A 17,706-nucleotide genomic window follows, 5' to 3' on the forward strand; every position below is an offset into this window, starting at 1 on the left:
AAAAGTAGAATTGGGCTGAAAGATCTATCGCTTTATCACCTATTCAGATTGTAAATCGTGTTTTTAAAAAGTAACTAAGTAATTAATTACTTTTGAAAATAAGTAATTAGTAAAGTAACGGGATTACTTTTTTGGGGAAGTAATCAGTAATTAGTTACTGATTACTTTTTTCAAGTAACTTGACCAACACTGTTCATGAGTCCAACTGAAATCCAAACTGAGCATAGTGGTGTCCATTACACTCACTCCAATCCACTCACTTCAGTGAGTGGATTGGAGTGAGTGTAATGGACACCACTGGTAGTAATTTCAACGAGGAGATGCTATATTGAGGTCATGTATTGTAGTTAACTGTCAGCAGAGGGCAGTATCTACTGGTGAGCTCAGCGAGCTGTGAAATATGGCGACTGAAAGAAGCGTACAAAGTGTTTGGGAGTACTTTAGGTTTAGACCCACAGCCAAAATGAGCCAGAAACTGTGTGGTGTCTGAGCCTTTAACTAAATATGCTAATGCTTCAAAGTGCATTTGCGTCCTCCAGCAATAATTGGCATATCAAGATTGAAAACCCATGTGAGGCCCAGGTAGGCCAAGCCATGTGGAGCCTATAACAATGTTGCCCATTTGGAATGTGGGTACCCCACAGTGGACTGCCAACTGTGGGCCAAGTGGTTCTGCCTGTAGTGCATCAAATGTTTTAACATAATACCTGAAGCATCATTACTATTTAATGCAGTATACAAGTGTGGAGTGTGAAATGTTACAAATAACTAACAAAATGTTGTAAATAATGAGAAATCACGAAAGGTACCTAACGCTATCTGTCCATCTTCATGGATTTGTGTGCTCATATAAGCACAGATCATTTAACAGTTGAATTTTAAGCTCTTATTACCGCTACATATTTGCCAAAACTGCTGCACATCTACATGCCAAAGGAATATGCACCATTACGAATAAACTGGTAGCTTTTCTCAGTACTTACGCCATCAAATTCTTTCAATTACCTCATGTAAGCAGAAAGATTTGCAGTCTCTCCTCTTGGAGACAACCTGCCATAGTGCAACCAGGCATGGCTGGGACTGGCCCTTTTATACAACAGGTTCGGACATGCCCGACTCCTCGCTCTACATACATCAACACTTGGCACTTGTGATGTAGTTAGGGGCAACGAGAAATTAGAGAGGGGCGCGGCAGCTTGCCAGCTGAATACTTGGATATGTGTAGCCCGGGGATAAACTGAGAGCAGGCAGGTAAGAAAGGGTGGAGGAATGGCAGGAGACAGTCTGATGGAAATAAAGTGTTAAGTAAGATTACTGAAAACTGGCAGAGGGAGGAAAGGTTGTGATTTCACTTCACATTTGAATAAAATCAAGCATGGCTGATTATAAACAAACAAAACTGTGTGCTGCGGGCTCCAAGCTGTTAGTCTATAAGTCAAAAATTGCAAATATGTGCAGCCTCAAGGAGCATGTACAACAAAATGGGTCACGTTCCTCCTTGGACTAGCGCAGCTATCACTTGGACCAAAATTTGCAGTAAATCTACAGTATTGTGCAAAAGTCTTGAGCCATTCTTAGTAAAGGGAAACGAGGAGAAACGCTGAGGATGGAGGAATTACACGACAACTGGACTGGAAAACATTGGCAACAGGTTTTATAGAGCAATGAATCCAATTTTTTGGTTTAAATCATTATCAGTATGTCTAAGAAAGATGACGAGAGAGGAACAACTGGGAGTGTCTACAGATATCTGTAAATCATGGTGACTCCAATCACACTGCCGGTGCAGTAAAAGCATACATGGATTGAAAAACGCTTAACGAAACACTAGCAGGCATGGATTGGCCTCCCCAGAGCACAGGCCTCAACATTACTGAAGCAATGTGAGATTATCCAAAGACAGTTAACATCGAAAGAAGAGCTCTGGCTGTCATCAAGAGGTCTGGAGAACTAAAAAGAAATTACAAAAAAGCTGCTAAAGAGAGTTCAGAGCACCGAAGAGTAAATGTGACCTACCCAAAAAAAACTTTACAGAAACACTCATCCAAATGAATCACAAAAAGCTATAATTTACCTCAAAGCTAAGCCAAATTTTACACGAAAGCATGAAAGTGTTCTGCTAAACCGTTCCTGTGTGCCACAGCCGAGAGCTTCATATTTAGCCTGTAACTCCTGCTGCAGACAAAACAAGATCATACCGTCTGTTCTAATATCTGCGAGAATGTGAAACAGAGGGAAGGGACACAAACAGCTGTGCTCTGGCACGATACTGTAAAACGTTTTTCCTTTTGGATTTCAGATGATAAGAGTTTATGATGCAAAGATTAGGGATTAGCAGCTGAGCCTTTTGCACTCATTCACCTGCTTCATGCTTCTGCTCTGTAAGGCGCGTCTTTGTGCACCTCTAGGTTTATTTGGTTTACCATATTTTCTGAACGGCCCATTTTTGGCATTTTAAAGGATTTTATAGGTCTTACAGGCATGCCCCACTGTGCACTGTGAGGCAGTTGTAACACTTTTTGTTGTAGTATCACTCAAACTGATTATGTGCCACTGCAGTACAATTTCCCCACATAAACACTACATCAAATAATAACAGAAAATGCTCCTTTAATGAGCTAAATTTGACCCTGTGCTCTAATTCAGACACGCTGCCTGCGATTTGCGGTGTTTGTGCGCAAGTTACGTTTAAACTGTGAGCGCTGAGAGTGGTGCTTAGCAGCGGTTTGGTTCAGATCCCCTAACCTGGCTGAACATGCTCTCGCTTGCTTTTCAGACTTGAGTGATATGATTTTAAGCAAATGTGCAGGCAGGTCACAGCAGGTTTCTCCTAAATACACCCCACCCCCTTTAAATGGCTTGTAATGAGAGCAGACAGTGAAAAGGTATAAGTGTCACAGCTGTATAGCTACCTGTTGGCATTAAGCCTCATTAAAAAGGAGAAAAAGGGAAAAAAAACTTGTTTAAAAGGAAAAAGCTGAAAATTTAAATAGTTAAAAGTTGAAATATGACTAGTTGGTTTTTGTATTATATGATTTATTTATTACATTTTATGTGGAGTGAATAAATAAAAGTATATTTACGGTGGCCCCTAGAGACTAAGCAGCACGTACAAACTCCAAAACACGTAAAAACTCAGAAGCACGTAAAAAACTCCAAAACACATACAAAAGACAACAGAAGTGCTCCAGGATGGGGCGCAGTTTTAAGCTTTTGTTAGCTAGAGGCTACACAAGCCAGGAAGTACCAACGACCGGATTTGGTGTGTGGTAGTAACAGGTAAATTAACTTTTTTTTGAATTATTTGAATATATATGAGTGCTTGTGTATAAATACACAAACAATACACACATGCTTTCAATTGTGTAATTTAACTGATCTAGGTAGCTCTGTTTTGAAGTTCAGTTAACGCTAGAAATTTGTTTTGGAGTTTGTGCATGCTTTGTCTCTAGGGGTCACCACATATATTTATATAAATAAAACCACTTTATTTTTTTTTACATTAGTAATTCCTTTTGTGCATAATTTTATATTGTTGTTAATAATAAATTAATTAAAGCAACAAAACAACCCAAAGAGCCGGTTCGAAGCCGAAAGAGCTGACTCTTTTTAGTGAGCCGAGCCGAAAGAGCCGGCTCTCTAAAAGGAGCCGGAAATCCCATCACTAGTCTGTGCTGTGATAAACATCTGATATCTCAGTTGTTTTGACCTGAGGGGGTCTGTTTGTCCAGATGAGACAAAGAATGCTGCGCATTCAATGTTGATATGCACAAAGACAAATTCGTGCAGACATATGCAGACAGAAAACAAAAATGCTCCCTTCAAATTTCATTCTGTGTTGCAATATATTGGCAATGAAGGTGGAAAAACATCCGTCTCACCACCTTTCACACAATAACACACGTCTGTTACTGTGGACTGTCTGAAACAAGAGCTAAACATTGCCTAAAAGACCAGCCGGAGGAAGTCTTCCTACATCAACAGAATAAAAATCCAGATTTAACCTGAAGGGAGGAGTAAAAATAAGTGAGAGAGAGCGAAATCTTAAATTACAGCCTTGTGTTATTACTACTCTACTACATACAGACTGCTAAACAAAATTAGAGGAGTCACCAAAGCTAAAAAACAGTTGAACATCTGGAGATTTGTTGGGCTTCTCGCCACTTTCATCATTATACCAGACGAGGAAGTCCTAAGCGCTCGAGTTAAAGGCAGTTTCTTTAAGAAGTTTCACCTCTCATGTGAAAGGCTTCTTCAGTTCAAACAGCTGATGGGACGCCCCAGACATTTAGACTAGGGGTGGCTGTAGCTCAGGTGGCAGAGCGGATCAGCCACTAATGGTGGTTCAATCCCAGGCTGCTCCAGTCTGCATGCCAAATATCCTTGGGCAAGATACTAACCCCATGTTGCTCTCCGATGCATCCATCGGAGTGTGAATGTGTATGAATGTTAGATGCTTAGCACTTAAGCTTAGAAGTGCTTGTGTGATTGGGTGAATGAATTAGCTGTATAAAGCGCTTTGAGTGCTCAGACAGAGTAGAAAAGCGCTATATAAGAACCAGTCCATTTACCACTAGCAGTGAGGTTATCGCCCTAGGAGTCGCACCCATCTTTTAGTACTGAAGGAGCCTTTTGGATGAGCGGTGAAACATCTTCAGGAGCCTAAAAAAGAAGTCTAGTTAAGACGACCAAGATCTGGATGACTGAGAATGCACACAGATACTGCTAGCCTTGAACCTCCCCTAATCTCTTTATCATTTGCTTCTGAGGAGCCAGACTTCCTTGTAGTGGTCTCAAGCAACGGTTCTCCAGGTTGTCTAAAGGTTTTTCGCTCGTTTTCACTTCTGCCTGACATTTTCAGTTTGTTAAGCCATTGAAAACTCAACTATGAATCATTCAAAGATATAAAAGGGACCAACCTTAAGAGATAATTCAGTGTTGTGTTTACACATACCAGACAACTTAGCAAAGAACCAAATTTAAATGTTATCTTTAGGCCCTTTGTTATTAGCAGACTGTCACAAAAATACTTTTTTTCTTTACTTGAATCTATAAAAAAGGCCAAAGATGACATAAAAATATCATTTTTGCACCAATTCCACTGATTCCCAAAGAACTATTAGCTGAAAACTTGGCATACTGACCCAGTATGAACCTTCCAGATCCCTCAGGTCATCTGGATCCGGTTTTTTATCAGTTCCCAGAGTCAGAACCAGACACGGAGAAGCTGCATTCAGCTTTTATGCTCCTTATATCTGGAACAAACTCCCAGAAAGTCTCAGATCAGCTGAAACACTCAGTTTATTTAAATCCAGGTTGAAGACTCACCTGTTCTCAGCTGCATTTGAATAAAGCACCAAATCCACACTTTTAAGCTTAAATTTCAAAACTTATATTTTAACTACTGATTTTATCTACTGTTTTTTTTTGGTTGTATTTTTTTTTTAAATCATGCTTTTTATTGTTTTTGTTTTTTAATGTCTCTGTAAAGCACTTTGAATCACCTTGTTGTTGAATTGTCCTATATAAATAAACTTGCCTTGCCTTGCCATATCTCAGCATGGTGTGCACTGTGTCCTTAAAACAGTGAGAGAAAATTGAAGAAGAGGGGTATACGCATAAATGAATAAATGCATTACTAAGCAGTGGATCCTGTGATTTTATGCCCTGCCTCTCTCTGCTATATCACTCAGCGATGTGAAAAATGCTCAGACACAGCAACGTGTTGAACATTATCCTGCGACTGCTTACTAAAGGCTTAGCTGCATACCAGCCGGCACACTGAACTGAGATTAAGGGTTAGGGTTAGACAGGCTGTCCTGAGCCCGCTGCCCTAAACTGAATGATTACAACCAAACATTAACCTGAACAAGTCCCAACCCGAAGACTATAACAAAGTCTCAACCTTCAAGCAGCTCTTTACAAGGTGTTTCCCCAAACTGTACTAAACTTCTTACAAAGATAAAAGTCCAAACACACGCATACTAAAACACAGCAGCCTACATCTCAGTGTAAAGTACAAACAGTATGTGTTTATCAGGATTTTATATGACTCTAGTGTAATACAGGTTAAAAAACGCAGATATATTGGGGATATCCCCATTCAATGACATCATAAAGAGCCAAAGGCAAAAAAAAACCCTTTTAGCTCAACTAGGATCACTTTCACAAAGACCAGGTGTCGACAACCCTCAACATCAAAAGAGCCATTTTAGCTCCTCCTACTGTAATTTAATTGAGAGAGGTTAAATTAAAACATACAGTATATTCATTAATAGGTTTATGCTCTTTATTTTGTGTAATACAGTGGTCCCTCGTTTATCGCGGTATTACATTCTAAAAAATAACCCGCGAAAGGTGAAATCCGCAAAGTAGCCAACTTGTTTTTTTTTTTTAATTATTATAGATGTTTCATGTCTGTAAAACCCCTCACTACACACTTTATACACTTTTCTCAGACAGGTATGAACATTTCCTCACTTTTCTCTCTTGTTTAAACACTCTAAAAGTTCAAACCTTCGTAGAAAAATATACCGAATAAAACCAAAGGTGCCCGCGGTTGCCTTTGAACTTCAGAATCACACTGTTAGCGGGTCAATTTGACAAGCTTAACACTTTCTGTACTGTACAGGAGACACGGCACGAGATTGATTGACAATGGTCTACAGCCAATTAGAACGCAGAACACAATGTGTTGTATAAAAAATAAAAAGCTTGCAAAATTGCACAAAAAAAAATCTGCGAAACAGGTGAAAGGTGAACCGCGTTATAGCGAGGGACCACTATATTTAAGTATACCTTACAAACTGTTATGTATATTTAACATGTGAGTCATTATAATTTTCAAATTTCTCTTGATGTTCATACCAGTGCAATGTTACGTTCTCCATCTGCGTTGTGTCACATTGAATAGGAAAGCATCACCAGCCTATATTTTTCTGTTATAAATGACCACCTCTGCAGCTCCGTTATGGTGTCTTTCAGCTAAGTGTTTTAAATTGAAAACTTCCAGCTGTAGTATTTTGACTTTCTTTCTTCTCATCATCCAAATTTCCAGCAGTGAAGTCTAGTATACTCATTTCACAAGATAATTCGATGTAATGTTTATAGCTTTCTCCGCTGTTGCCGAGTGGCATAAAATCCAAGCAGAGCATGTATGCATGCAACCACCTCCTAAAAGAAATTAAAGCTGTAATAACATCACAGTACCTCTCACACTGCTCATGAGAGACAAGAGACGTAATTCTCACAGCCCAAGGTCCTTGTCAGGACTTTCTAAACAAACCGCAATCATTTCATGCGGGGGCTGAAACAGACGAGCGGGTCTCTTAGATTTTGTCCTTTGCCCTGAAATGGCTCCGTCTGGACGAGTTTATAAAAGGTAATAAAGTAACTGTATACTCTGAAATATGTAAAGAAACAGACACACAAAGGCTGCTAGCTCCCCTTTTTTCTCTATGTGGTCGTCGGGGAAGCCCTGTTTCCTCCACAGCAGCGTGATGAAAGAAACAGGTGCTCATATTTGGGGAGTGTGGGAGAGAGAGAGAGAGAGCACTGGAAATAGTGAAGGAGAGAAAAGTAGAAGAAGAGAGAACCAGACACATCCCACGCTACTATTTTTCTATGCAGGCACAGACTCACTGAGCTGTGTGCTTCTGTTATACTACAGCACTGTGAATACCTGTGTCTTATCACTCCTTGCCTTTGCTTGCTCTCATGCAGTCCTGTTGTTGTGGCAACTCATGTGAGATAAAAAACAAAACGAGTTGATGGTAAAGTGATGAGTCTCTTTGTTAATCAGCGTAACAATATTCTTCTTCTATAGTGAAAATGGCTGTGGATGGCTGCAACCCTTCTTTGTGTGTTATTGTGGCTCTACAAGCAGGACGTGTGCATCAGGTTAGATTGGGAAAAAGCTGTGAAGAGTTCAGTGCTGCTGTGAATCAAAATCAGTGTCCTGTGTATTGGACTATGATGATCACAGTGTGATTGGTAGTGAGAGTAAGTGTGGTGAAGGTGTGGTCTGGAGAGAAGAGGAGTGGAAGTGAGGAGAGGTGAGACAGAAAGTGTGAATGAGAAGCAGACGGGCGAGGAGCAGAGGCATATACAAGGGTTCACCCAGAGGTGGGCAATATGTGTAACAGCTAATATCACAATATGTTTTTGCTATATCCCAATACAATATATATATATATATATATATATATATATATATATATATATATATATATATATATATATATACTATATATATATATACACAATATATATATATATTATATATTATATATTATATTTTATATATTATATTTTATATATATATATATATATATATATATATATATATATATATATATATATATATATATATATATATATATATATCAGTTTTCATTGGGAGTGACCAGAATGGACAGGATAAGAAATGAATACATCAGAGGGAAAGCTCAGGTTGATCGTTCTGGAGACAACGTTAGAGAGGCGAGGCTGCAGACCTTACAATTTAAAATGCCTTTTATCTGAAATTGAATTGATTTCAGGAGTGGTTTCAGATGTGCCTAAGGGTCACCCACATTAATCTTCCAATGACCTTCAGCTGTTGCCAGACTCCCTAATATCTTTCTTGGTCAATAAAACCGCTTTAGTCATGTCCTGGTTTCTTCTCTGCATCTGTGTTTAGCCTGTTCTGGACATTCGGTCCCTTCTTTTTGGTGATTTTATGGGTACTGAGCCGTTCACCACGTCTTTGGGCCCTTCGAGCTAAACAAACTAATATCTGGGTGCTAACTGTCACTGCATCATTGTTACTGTCCATACATACAAGCATAAATAGATAAAACTGAGGAACATGTAATAGTTAGGGTTGGTGAAGAAGACTTTAATTTCATTAATTGAGTGCAAACACATCATCAGTGTTGAATGACAACAGAGAAAGCTGACATACCAGCAGAGCTGAAAACAAGCTGAGCACAGTTTAGAGAGGGAAGTTTTTACCTCAGTTTAAAACTTTAAAAGCCCAGTTGACAAAGTAACGATGACAACAAAAGAAACAAGAAGTTATAACAGGACGAGAGGGCAGTAAAGAGGTGCTTAGTAATATGAGGCCAGTCTGCTCAAGTTGTTGTGTGCTCAGCTCAGAGCTGAAAGAGTGAAAGGGAAGGGAAAGGTAGAAATCTGATCAAACAAAGCCACTGATCACAGACAGATTAAGCCTCACAAGCTTCTATTCTTCTCACAAACAAAATATGCAAAACAAATGAGTGGAGAAACGTGATGTCTTTAACCATACATCTCTCTTCATTTTTGCCCAGTAACTTCTCTTTATTTGTGCTTTTTAGTTTATCGTTGTTTTGCTTTCCATATGAAACACTTTAACAGATTTTTCTCATGCGTCATAAAATCGAAATTATTTTTCCCCACTAAGCAGTAGTTCGAGCTTCCTCTGGGCGGCAAAATTCCCTTTTATTCTGAGAAAAGGAGCAACACAGGACAAAGATGATGTCCTTTCAGAAAAGGAGGTCAACAAAACAAGAAGAAAAGATAAGTAGGGGTCTGAGGAGGACAGCATGTCTTGTGACTGTTCTGAGTAGGTGGATTTGTCAGGTAGCCCGCTGAATCACAGCCACACACGCCATTCAGACACAGGGGGAAAAAAATCCCACAAGATTCCCACATAAACAGTTTCATCGCAAGTTCTGTTACATATATCTGAAATTTCCATCAGCGCAAAACATAACTGGCTGCCAAAAAACTAAAAAATCAATAAAACACAAATCCCAGATCTGAATCATCACCAAAATCTCATCACATGATCGAAACCTTAATCTCTCCACCAAACCTTCAATCCTCTTAAAAGCACAACCTCCTTCCATTTAAAGAGAGATCTCCTTCCCACTTTAATGTTTTCAGTGATGTTGCTAGGCTACTGAGAAGTGCGAACAGATCAAAGAACAGGTATGACTAGACTAGAAGTACAAGATGAAATGGATAAGACACTGAAGCCCGTATGATGGCAGCTTACATCTATAGCAATAACGTGCATCTCCACGTAGGTACCCTCAACTTTAACCAGACTGAAATCTTACAGTAGTGAGGACTGGGAATGCAATGACACCAGAAATTTAGTAGTCTGTACCAATACCAGACCTCAATACCAAAACAAAACATCCACCACCCCTGAGCCCTCATAAGGAAAAGAGTAGGAGAATGGATGGATGCTTTAAAACAATGATGTGGTGGCAGATCGTTTATTTAAAATGTTAATTTTATACTTAATACCCTATCATGACTGACAGTATTTCACTGGAAAATAAGGATTTATTTACTTTACACTAACAAATGCAAACTGCAATCATCTGTATTTTTTGTTCAATATAATTTTCGCAAATTTCAGAATCACAACGTAATCTGATCATGAAATATCGCGATATAATTTCACCCCTGCTCTATAGGTAATATTGCTGGCTTTATCCATATAAAATAGTTATAGCATTCATTCAGATCTCAGTATTAGCTTGTTGTTGGCTGCATTAGGTTACGTCTACATGCACACGGGTATTTTGGTCAATGTAGCTTTTTCTATGCGTTTTTGGCCCTTCGTCCACACGTAAACGACATTTTGGTTCACTGAAAATGGAGCGTTACAGAAACTCTTGCCAGGGTGGAGATTTTGAAACACTCAGCTGTTTGTGAGCTTGGTGATTGTGATTGGCCAACATTTCTTCACGGTTAAGGTTATATCACCACCTGTTGCTTTGGCATGGTATTGACATTTCTTCAGATCGGTTATTTCACATTTTCATGTGGATTAACTTTTTTTTAAAGAGCTGAAAAAAATTCCCATTCTGAAAAGTACTTGTGTACATTAGGCTGCAGCGTTCGTGATTACTTGCTGATTTCAGGGTTAGGGTTTGATTCTACTACTACTAACCCTGCTGTTGTAAAAATGACAAAAAGCATTTAAATATCACTTTTATTTCAATATCATGTATCCTTCTACTATTGTTGCTCATGCGAGAGCTGCTACTACTGCTACACCTACTGTAATGTAAGTTCGGGTACATCTTCTCCTTCTAAAACTACAACTACAACTGTTCTGGTTGATCTTTTACTGCCAATATAATCAAACCCGCTACTACTGCCACTACAGTCCCTACAAGCCATCAGTTGATGGTGCACTTCAAGTAGACACTGATATCATCCACCTGTAACTCCCTGATCAGCCATCCTTTGGGGTAAAGTCCTTATTTGTGACTTTATCAGCTCTACTATCACCTATCTCTAGTGTGGTTGCTCAGTGAAGTGAGATTTTCTGCTTATAGCTGTTTGAACCCAACAAGAAAACCATCCTCACATCCTTCCAGTGGCTTCCTGTTCATTTCTGTATGAATAGAAATATCCAAGTCTATCCAAAGTCTGATCCCTGCACACAGAACTTCTCACCACTTAAAGCACCACCAGAAAAAGCTGGTATGATTATTTGGCATTATTAAATTCTGTTTACTAGAGTCATTTACCTTTTGCCAGTTTCCCTGGTTTTGCTCCTATAGGGACAGCTTTTAAGAAGTATCATACGTACTTTTTTATTCTCTGGATTTTCATTTTTTATAATTTATAATTTTTTCAAAATGTCAAATAAATGAATACACCTGGCAGCACAACATACATCACTGTGGTCTCTACTTCTACTGCTTCTACTACACCACTGTGAGAACACCAAAGATGTCCATGTAAATCTGGCGTCCACACTAGCCTGACATTTAAAGACCCATGAAGAGGAGGCAACAGGGAACTGACTGGATGCTGTTTCAGTCTGAATTAGCAGAAAATGAAACTCATGGAAAATCGTGATGCAGACACCCACGTCTGCGACCTGTTTGGGTCTTATTAGTCACAACATATTGCTCTTATCACATAACAATTTATTTACCAGATGGAAATAAAAACGCAAGCCTTGACTAGCAAATTGTTGAGGAGGTGTTTGCATTTCACAACAAGGAGAATGAAACTGAAAATTGTGGGTTTAGCTGAAGCTTTGCAATTGATGCAAGTGCTCTGCTATTACTACTGCAGATATATTAGAACAGTGTTTCCCAACCATTATGTGCCGCGAGAAATGATCAGGTGTGCTGTTGAAGATTATCTGGTTCCACCTGATTGGTACTCTTAAGCGATCGGCATGAGTCGCGGGCAGAACAATTGCATTCTCTTCCACTAGAGGGCAGTACAACTACCTGCTCTAATTAAATAGGTTGCAAACTGCCAGTAAAACAGAAGAAGATGAAGAAGAAACGCTATTATGCTGTGAGAGGACACAGCGTGTGATAGCAATAGAAAAAATATTTTAAAAGAAAAAGTAGTAAATCTAGCCCTAGCATCAGTAGTGTTCAGAAGAAAGCAAAAAAAGGTATACTGGGGACAAACTGAGCCAATTCCGGTCTACCAGGTGACAAAATGCTTTTTGTGTCATTTTTGTTTGGTGGTGTGCCATGTAATTTTTCTAACGTGCAATATGTGCCGTGGCTCCAAAAGATTGGGAAACACTGTATTAGAGTACTACTATTACTATACTATACTACTGGTATCCGTTTCTCCAGGGCTGCAGCTAAATCTGTCATTGTTGCATCTTTGGCTATTTTCACTTTGGCTTCTACATCAGGTCTGCTTCTTCATGCAAAGAGAATAAATGACAGCAAAGCAGCAAAGGACGGGGGAAGAGAAATGTCTGTACTCAATCCGGGTAATTAGCTTTTTAGCTTTTGGTTTTGCTCCTATTGACCACCTGTTAATCCTAACGGCATCCGAAGGTCATTGACACCACTGTGTAAGTAATGCCACAAACACACAGGGACTCTGAAGGATGAGCAGGTTAGCAACAAATTAGAATAATGGAGGTTTGTCAAAGTATGTTTAGGTGACATTAAGGTGCCTCGAATAGCTTCATCAGCGTGTAAGAGAAATATTAATGTTAGATAGAAGTACACTATAGAAGTATTGAACACGTAGCATTATATAAGTACCACACCATTTACACTATCTTGATACTAGAATTTCATATTGAATACCATTTTTAATACCATGGGAGTGGAGGGGTAAGGTTGGGGTGGGGTATGACAACAATTTTAAAATGTTTAGGTAGTGCCAAAAAACAAAACGGGTAGTTCTGTGAGCAAACAGAGTTGATGAAGCTGGCGGCTGCCATTTTTGCCTGGTTGCTGGTAGAATTTTCTTAGCTTCAGAGTTGGAGTTTGACACAAATAATTGTGTTATGCTTTTAAATTAGTCTATTATAATGTTACAGAAAGTTTTATTATTATGCATGACCACTAGCTGCTACCTTAATGATAACTAAACAGAAGCTATCTGATAAAGGAGGGGGGGGGGGGGGGGGGGGGGGGACAATTCATTTACCCGAAGGGCCACATAAAAAACTGGGGCTGTTGTGGATGGCCACAACAATAAGCTGAACTCAGTTCTGCTAAGTATTAATTTTATCTCTTTATGAGATTATTGGTGTTGCAATCCAAAACAATCCCAGCTTCTCATGTGCCCCTTGAGTAAATACCCACCCCTTTGATAAATCTACTTCCAACTGGGGTTGCAGCTGTGGATGGATCAAGATTTTTGATTGGCCAAAGATATTATACAAGATGCACATTATGACACAACACCACAACCCCAAACATACAGCCAAAGTCATTAAGAACTATTGTCAGCATAGAGAAGAACAAGAAGTACTGGAAGTGACGTTATGGCCCCCACAGAGGCCTGATCTCAACATCATGGAGTGTGTCTGGGATTACATGAAGAGACAGAAGGATGTGAGGAAGCTTACGTCCACAGAAGATCTGTGGTTAGTTCTCCAAGATGTTTGGAGCAACCTGGCGAGATCCTTTAAAAACTGTGTTCAAGTGTTCCTGGAAGAATTTATGCTGCCTTAAAGGCAAAGGGTGGTCACACCAAATATTGATTTGATTTAGATGCATTTTGGTGATTGATGAAAATAAATTATTAACACTTCCACTTTTGAAAGCATTCTTTGTTTGCAGCATTTTTCTCACCTGCCTAAAACTTTTGGACAGTACTGTGTGCACGCCCACAAGCTTTACAATACTCCAGCATTGTTGAAACCTGACTTCCTGAAATTCTCCAAACTGTTGAGGGTTGTGAACATCCACTGCTTGAGCTGCTAATGAGGGGGAAGGGCTTTCTGACTGCATCACTGCTGTGTGAAGCTGTTTATTGACTGGAGGAGGCAAAGACAGAACTGTTGATGCTGTTGAGTATTAATTCAAATGGTAATTGGATAATAAAATGAATCTTTCGACAAACCTGCAGGGTACACGTATAGTTGATTCTAACATTCAAATATATATCCATCCATGGAAGTCTTTGGAGAGTTGCTCCCTCCACTGCTGCTTGCTTATGGAGCCTTAAGCTAGATAAAAATGGTATTTGCATTCAAGGACAGACACAAAGGTGGAGCAGTGGGAGGCAGATACAGAAGGTGAAAGGGGAAGGAGAAGGTAAACAGGTGAAACTTTTCCACTAATGTGGTGCTGACACACTCAAGAACTGAAGAGTGCCGGTGCCAGAAGCCTAGTACCAAAAAAGGGCTTAATGAAAGTCAGAGCTAGGGGAATTTTGGCAAGAAATTTACCAGGTTCTGTCCATGTTTGTCACTGTGATTTTTTTTTCTGAACGTTACCACTTCTGCTAGTGAGAAGGCATTCCAAGACCAAATTTGTTTTGTTGAACTTACATGATGTGCAGGCTGATTTATGGTGGTTATAAATGTGATTATTATTAGACATGCAGAGGATTGATTGAATGATCAGTACATCTTGCATCTGGAAAATTCCTGCCAAGACTGATTATTGTCATCATCATCATCATCATCATGGCGCTACATGAAGGAACGAGACTGAGTGCAGTGGATGGGGGAAGACCGATTAAAGAAGAGTTGACAAAAGACAGAAGATCCTAGGAAACAAATCGGGGGACAAAAATGAGACCAAACACCAAAGAAGAAGACATCCTGGAAGCTGCAGCTCTGATGTGTTAGCTGATACTCCTCTGCCGATCTCCAAATCTCCGCAATGTGAGGATGTTTTGACTATAACTCTCACCACAAACGCACACACACATACATGATGTAGAGCAGACAGATGCGCCCCTGCACAGACTCCACCTGAGATGTGGGTCACATGTAGGGCGAGCGGGTGTATATAGGTGTGCGCCTCCCTTGCTGCGCAAAAAGCATGCATCAAATTAAGTTTGTGTTTGTGGTTTGCACTGCATGACGGGTTCAAAGGAAAACCTCCAGGTATACATTACCGCTGAACCCCCTCACCTGGCTGAATGGAGATTGATATCTGTGAGGATTAATACACACACAGAGAGAGAGAGAGCAATAAAAATGACTTATGACGCTCTCTCCTTCAAACTTAATGAGAAACTCTCTGCACATACACCAGTCTGTTTGTTTTAAACCTGAAAACAATGTCAGCTTAAGTTACAGGAACATAGCTGCTTTGTCTTTGATTTTAGGGGGGTTTTTTTTATCCCGTAAGTTTGGAAATTTAGACAAAGACATGCCACAAAAGATCATTTCTTTCAATCTCTTGTGCAAGCAGTGACATCAGGGCAGACTGCCTCCACTAGGGGGACTCAATGAGCGCTTTAATGGAGAAAGGGGAACTTTGATTCCCTAAAGAGTGTTCTTTCACACTAAATTAAAGGAATGCTCCAAAACACACAGCTAATTTACTATTATCTATTGAGACATTAATGACCATTTGTGAAAGTTCAGTGACTTTTTTGTGTATCAATAGAGCAAGTAACTATGTTAATTAAAGTTTTTTAGTTCATTTTCTCTTTTTTCCACCCTTTTAACAGTTTACTTCAAGGTCCTTGATAAACCTTCATGGCCTTGGTGAAATATTGCAGTAAACTTAATCTCTGTCATACCGAGACAACTTCCAAGCAAAGCAGGGAAGAGGTCAAACCATAGTTTTGACATATTACAGCTGAAGGAGAGGAAAGAGCTTCTATCTGTTGATTTATTCTTCATCTCTAATCACTTTATAAACTCTGAGCAGACAAAAAAAAACCTCTCAAATGCTGATTTTTTTAGTCTTAGACCTCATCCTGTGCTGTTTTTGTTATTTCACAGGATGCTCATACTCTGTTCAGTGTTCCAGTTGTCATCAAAACACTGAATCTAATCCATAAAATCTTCAAACACACAAATGTCTCCTGCATAATTTGAAAAACATGAAAAACCCCACTCATACCACGCATAGCTGTGTTAGAGGACTTACAGAACGGCAAACAGCGGGCAGACCTGATTGGACACGCCTGGTGTGTGGTGGGCGTGCAGCCACGCCTCATTAATAATTAATGAGGAGGGAATATTCATGGAATATTACATGAGGAGCCTGAGTGAGTGACACTTGCACTGATTTGGTGATGCATCGGCATCCCGACATGTTAAAGATATACAGCTGAGGATGAGGAGGCACTAGTTTAAACAGATGTGGAGGGCGAAGAGAGGAAAAGTGCGAGCGCGCTCATACACTTCCCCACCTGTGTTGCTGTTTCTGAATCATCTCTCAAATGCAAAGACTAATCAGCTGCACTAAATATGGGTTTCATTTTTCTACACTTCAGTGTGAGTCTGAAAAGCACACCTGCACACACCTGGAGAGGAAAACGCACAGTTCCCTCTTTCAGGACACCCAAACAAAATTACGCACAAAAGACTGAACAGCAGCCCCGCTGTTCGTGGTTCAATCCGAACACAAGTGGGCTCTTAAGCAGGGGGAAGCATCGGCGCGCCGCTTTCCCTCCACACGCCGAGTTTAGAATCCGTCCGAGTTCTTGACGCGAGAATAGGAATAAAATACAAACACAGGGCGGAAAAAAAATAACCGCAGGTAAGCGAAACGCGAAGATGCACACGAAGGGGGGCAGGACAGAAACTCCGTCCGATCTCCCACCAAGAAAATCTGCAGGTCCTGCGAAGGTGATCCTAGCAGTCAAAAAGCCATGAAAGCTGAGCGCGGAGGTGTATCATTGGTGTAATTACATGTTTTTATTTGCAAGTAAAACGGAAACGGCAACCGGGATCATTATTATTAGAGCAGAAGCACTTGCTATAAAGCAGACTCTCTATTTTAGAAACTTTACTCGCTCGCTGAGGAAGCCGGTGGGTCTCTGCAGGTTCTCCTGCAGCGGGGAAAAAATCAGTGCAAGGAACTGGAAGCGTACTTACCGCAGAGTCGGATCGCTGCACCTCGGCGCACAGGACTAGGAAGAGCAGAGTCGCACCGAGCTGTCGCAGGCACTTTGAATCTTTACTCATCTTTTGGGGGGAATAAAACAAAGATCCGCCTGCGTTAGCACTGTACTTTGGGGCTCTTTATACGCGTGTCATAGCCCTGCTCCCCCCCACGCACACTGTGGAAAAGAAATAAAGAAACTCGTTCTTCTTCTCGGCGTGTCGGCGGTTGTTGTGCTTGCAGAGACTCCCAGTGGTCCTGGCTCTGGCACCGTGCGCCTCTGCAGTTCCCTCTCTCTCACTGAACTCGTAAACCTGCCCACCGGATCTACTTTCCACAAGCGGTGCGCAGTGATATCAGGGATGTGCACCTTCCCCAAGACAGATAATTAATTAAAAATAAATTTGGGGTGATTTGCGAAACA

At 40.2% G+C, this 17,706-nt stretch overlaps 1 protein-coding gene across 1 annotated transcript in view; it reads right to left on the reverse strand.

Moving 5' to 3' along the window:
• The window catches only part of col4a5 (collagen, type IV, alpha 5 (Alport syndrome)), a 60,290-nt gene extending 42,712 nt beyond the window's left edge, over positions 1-17,578 (reverse strand). The window contains exon 1 of the mRNA XM_085137828.1: positions 17,276-17,578. Coding sequence (XP_084993954.1) covers positions 17,276-17,365 — 90 coding nt within the window. The 5' untranslated portion in view covers positions 17,366-17,578. The remainder of the gene's footprint in view (positions 1-17,275) is intronic.
• Between the last annotated feature and the right edge of the window lie 128 nt (positions 17,579-17,706).

This window comes from Neolamprologus multifasciatus, chromosome 3 (genome assembly GCF_963576455.1).
Source record: "Neolamprologus multifasciatus chromosome 3, fNeoMul1.2, whole genome shotgun sequence".
NCBI classification, from domain to species: domain Eukaryota; kingdom Metazoa; phylum Chordata; class Actinopteri; order Cichliformes; family Cichlidae; genus Neolamprologus; species Neolamprologus multifasciatus.